We start from the raw sequence: 5,085 nt of genomic DNA, 5'->3' as shown, positions 1-5,085 counted from the left end.
GCCAAAAATAAACAATACAAAATGCAAACTGATATAGTCAATAATGTTAACCAAAAAGACAGTTTCTTGAATAGTTCTATATAATTTTGGTACCTACCTACTTAAAAATAGTTGATATAAACAAAACTAGAATGAAATAAAAATAACGAAGATTAAACAAATTAAAATGATAGTAAACTACTTAAATATACTTTTAATAATAATTTATTTATATAACTGTTATATAATACAACATATTTTTCAAAATAATATTGGCCAAATATTATTAATGAACTTAACAGTTACATGACTAAATAAATTATGATAAAATAATTGGCAAGCATGCGGAACGAAAAAAAGCTTAGTTAGTAAACAAACAAACAACAAAGTCGATGCGACCCGACCGAGAGGTTATGTCATGTTTGGTATTTTCATTAAAAACGATTTCTGTGATTTATTTATGTGATGTCTTGTATGATTTCTTGTTTTATTTTTAATAAAATCGGGTTAAGTTGAATTATTTTCTATTTAGTTCTCCAGTACACTTTGTTGATTGACTGAAGCTACGGTAATCAGGATAGGTCAAGTTATGTGGTGGTAAGTAGGGCCTAGTCTAATATGCCTAGGTTTTGGCTAATTGTATAGTCCGTATCTATTTATTTATTTAATCAACGATCAACACCATTTCATCTGATTACATAACATATCAAATTAGAAATTGGCCTATAGGCACTTTTTACTGGATTTTTTAGGCTACAAGGAAAGGAGTACAGATCCGTAGGTCTAGTAGGGTGAGCATCGAAAGCCATTGATGGTAACATCGACGTCAACCATCGATGTACTAATAGCATTGGGGTTGCAAAAACGGTTTTCTACGTTTTCAGTTTTTGTCTGCATTTGTACTCTCCCGTAGGCCTAACTTAAGTTACCGTAATGGAAAATATTAATTAATATCTCAATAAGTACTTGGCAAAAACATTGATTTTTGACAAAAATATCGATATCACATAAATATCGGTAACCTACCATCTAGCCTATGTTAAAATCGTTGAACACCTATATTTCAAAAACATTGAAGACTATCGATGCTCATCCCTAATCCGTAGTAAGTTAAGTTACATTTTGTACCAAGAGTGTACAAATAGTACATTTTTCCTGAGTTAGGGCCTATAAAGAACCATCTTTTTTTCTTTACCTACAAATTACAGTAAGTTAAACTTAACTCTTACCGCGCTACAGATTTGTTGGGATAGCCTTGCCTGTAAGGCTATACGGTATATCAACAAATATTTTTTCCCAAAAGTCAAAGCAGATTTTTTTGTTGATAATTATCACCAATATAATAACGAACGCACGCGGAGAACAAATTTAAAGTTTCCCGCAGAGTCTGCGAGTGAACACACAACCCCAAAGTAGTTTTTGGTTAATACTTGTGAGTTAGTCCGTCCACAGCGCTGGCGTCTCTCATAGCAGAGACCGGCAGGTGTAGCGCACCACCATTTTTACATTCTGGAGAACAATAGAGGTCAGGGGAACGTTGTCATTATGATTTTCCATCACGAGAGATGTTACCCAATAGCTGCTGCACTCTATCGTCAAAACTGGGAACTACCAAGACCAGTCAATGCATTCTGTATTAAAAGGTCGAGTATAGTCGTCTATACCATTTTGAGCAAAGGGAATTTTTGGCGAGTATATTAGTCTACAACGCGGTAAGGGTTAACTTATGTTACGGTATCTTAGATGTCTCATAGACTTTGGAAATAGGCCAATAAATGGCTCAGATGTGTGGTTTTGGCGAAACCTTCTAGCGTCTCCAAGTACTTGGGAAATTATATTTTTATCAAGAAAATCATTGGAATATATTTTAGAAAGGTTAGGCCTACAGTTTTTAAAGTTACAGTTCCGCAGAGAACCTAGACGATATATTAGCAAAATAAATATAACTTCGATACATATCTTGTATCGCACAACTTATCGTTTTCACACGGTATAATAGGGTTCAATTGTATGTAACATTTGAACAATTTTAGTCAAACTTGAGGTCTTCTCAAGAGGACTCTTTACACTGCTGCGGCAGTTAGTTCAGTTTGCCTTAGTTTAGTTTATGTTAATAACAAACAATACAATATCTGTTAATAGGTCAGTGAATTTTTTCCAGCTAACTCTCCATGTTGATCAGAAATATACGTTATGGATCAAGAAAATAAGATTGAAGAATGTCCTAATAGCAATACTTGTGGGATGTTGCCAGATATTGAGATTCAAAAGAAACCAGAAGGTAGTGAAAAAGAGATAGATGAGCAAAATGAAAATGTTAAGGATAAAGAGGAGAATGCTGACGTAACAACAGGAATTTCCTTTCCAACTCTTAGTTTTAATCAACCAAAACTCATCACAGGGTCTTGGGATGAATTTAGGCCAAAGAATAACCATAAAGAGATATTTCTTAAAGGTTGTAAATGGTAAGTATTCATACATTTTTATTTTTCAAGATGGGTAGCCTATGTATTAACGAGATACATTATTAGTGGTTTAAATACCTACAGTATTATTGGTAATCCAATTGGTTGCTATGGTAATAAGTTTCAGCTCACTTTGGAGTCATCATCAGGCGTTACAAGGACAAGATCGCTTCTTCTGAAGGTCATAGTATTTTACAAGCATGCATGACTAGAGTTTTAAAAACACAATAGGCAAAGTGTGGCTTACGTCTAGACTTAATTTTTTTGGTGGAAACTTAAGTTTCTATGCATAAACTCTTGCCGGTAAAAATTCTACTAATGCACGTTGTGTGTTTGTTTTTAACTGTTTGTGATGTTGAAATATGATGACTTTCATATGAAGAAACGATCCTATCCTTTTAACGCCTGATGATGCCAAAGTAAGCCCTAATAAGTGAGTTTACCTATGTAATAATAATTTGAGTATCTTCAAATATGAAGATGGACGCATAAAACGGTGTAAAACAAAACATTCATATTTCTTGAAAACAGGTTTACAATTAATATAAGGGAAGAATAAAAAAAGTGTTACTTAGATAACCCAGGACCATTTGAATTGGGCTGTTCTAAGAATCAGATACAAAAATGTTAGTTTACATGTTTATGCCAAATTTAACTCATTGAAAAAGTAGCTTGTAACTTTCACAAAGTCAGTGTGTGAATAAACTACAACGGTTTAGTCAGTATATCAACATTATTTACACCTTTAAAAAACCCCTTTACTTTGCATTTTGAAATTAAAATTGGTCTTGTGTAGTTAATTGTATATTATCAATTAATACCCAGTAACTCACCAGTTAAAGCCCTACTTATGTTTGTAACATGTCTGTTAGGTCTCCAGATGGGACGTGTTTGTTGACTAACAGTGGAGACGCCACCATGAGACTGTTTGACCTACCTCTAGACCTGTACAACTGCCAGTGTCTGCACAAGACAGACTTCCCAGAGCTACAGTCAGCTGTAGTGTAAACTATTTATGTTTGTAACATGTCTGTTAGGTCTCCAGATGGGACGTGTTTGTTGACTAACAGTGGAGACGCCACCATGAGACTGTTTGACCTACCTCTAGACCTGTACAACTGCCAGTGTCTGTACAAGACAGACTTCCCAGAGCTACAGTCAGCTGTTAGTGTAAACTACTTATGTTTGTAACATGTCTGTTAGGTCTCCAGATGGGACGTGTTTGTTGACTAACAGTGGAGACGCCACCATGAGACTGTTTGACCTACCTCTAGACCTGTACAACTGCCAGTGTCTGCACAAGACAGACTTCCCCGAGCTACAGTCAGCTGTTAGTGTAAACTATTTATGTTTGTAACATGTCTGTTAGGTCTCCAGATGGGACGTGTTTGTTGACTAACAGTGGAGACGCCACCATGAGACTGTTTGACCTACCTCTAGACCTGTACAACTGCCAGTGTCTGTACAAGACAGACATCCCCGAGCTACAGTCAGCTGTTAGTGTAAACTACTTATGTTTGTAACATGTCTGTTAGGTCTCCAGATGGGACGTGTTTGTTGACTAACAGTGGAGACGCCACCATGAGACTGTTTGACCTACCTCTAGACCTGTACAACTGCCAGTGTCTGTACAAGACAGACATCCCCGAGCTACAGTCAGCTGTTAGTGTAAACTACTTATGTTTGTAACATGTCTGTTAGGTCTCCAGATGGGACGTGTTTGTTGACTAACAGTGGAGACGCCACCATGAGACTGTTTGACCTACCTCTAGACCTGTACAACTGCCAGTGTCTGTACAAGACAGACATCCCCGAGCTACAGTCAGCTGTTAGTGTAAACTATTTATGTTTGTAACATATCTGTTAGGTCTCCAGATGGGACGTGTTTGTTGACTAACAGTGGAGACGCCACCATGAGACTGTTTGACCTACCTCTAGACCTGTACAACTGCCAGTGTCTGTACAAGACAGACATCCCCGAGCTACAGTCAGCTGTTAGTGTAAACTACTTATGTTTGTAACATGTCTGTTAGGTCTCCAGATGGGACGTGTTTGTTGACTAACAGTGGAGACGCCACCATGAGACTGTTTGACCTACCTCTAGACCTGTACAACTGCCAGTGTCTGTACAAGACAGACTTCCCAGAGCTACAGTCAGCTGTTAGTGTAAACTACTTATGTTTGTAACATGTCTGTTAGGTCTCCAGATGGGACGTGTTTGTTGACTAACAGTGGAGACGCCACCATGAGACTGTTTGACCTACCTCTAGACCTGTACAACTGCCAGTGTCTCTACAAGACAGACTTCACCGAGCTACAGTCAGCTGTTAGTGTTAACTACTTATGTTTGTAACATGTCTGTTAGGTCTCCAGATGGGACGTGTTTGTTGACTAACAGTGGAGACGCCACCATGATACTGTTTGACCTACCTTTAGACCTGTACAACTGCCAGTGTCTGCACAAGACAGACTTCCCAGAGCTACAGTCAGCTGTTAGTGTAAACTATTTATGTTTGTGACATGTCTGTTAGGTCTCCAGATGGGACGTGTTTGTTGACTAACAGTGGAGACGCCACCATGAGACTGTTTGACCTACCTCTAGACCTGTACAACTGCCAGTGTCTCTACAAGACAGACTTCA

The 5,085-nt window shown here is 37.7% G+C and overlaps 1 protein-coding gene across 1 annotated transcript; it reads left to right on the top strand.

Moving 5' to 3' along the window:
- The first annotated feature begins 379 nt into the window (after positions 1-379).
- LOC128991776 (telomerase Cajal body protein 1-like) lies at positions 380-3,452 on the top strand. Its single transcript, XM_054414962.1, has 3 exons — positions 380-576; positions 2,141-2,444; positions 3,317-3,452. The coding sequence occupies exons 2-3, from the start codon at positions 2,173-2,175 to the stop codon at positions 3,450-3,452; spliced, it is 408 nt and encodes a 135-aa protein (XP_054270937.1). The 5' UTR covers positions 380-576; positions 2,141-2,172.
- Positions 3,453-5,085: the final 1,633 nt, after the last annotated feature.

The sequence above is a fragment of the Macrosteles quadrilineatus genome, unplaced genomic scaffold, assembly GCF_028750875.1.
Source record: "Macrosteles quadrilineatus isolate MER2022 unplaced genomic scaffold, UCM_ALF_1.0 Scaffold_4__1_contigs__length_99947679, whole genome shotgun sequence".
Lineage (NCBI taxonomy): Eukaryota > Metazoa > Arthropoda > Insecta > Hemiptera > Cicadellidae > Macrosteles > Macrosteles quadrilineatus.
This window is presented reverse-complemented; position numbering and strand designations above follow the sequence as displayed.

Excerpts from the sequence above, each read along its gene's own strand:
- LOC128991776 (XM_054414962.1), top strand. The coding sequence starts at position 2,173 with ATGGATCAAGAAAATAAGATTGAAGAATGTCCTAATAGCAATACTTGT. Across the intron at positions 2,445-3,316 it reads TTTCTTAAAGGTTGTAAATG|GTCTCCAGATGGGACGTGTT; the intron begins GTAAGTATTCAT and ends CATGTCTGTTAG.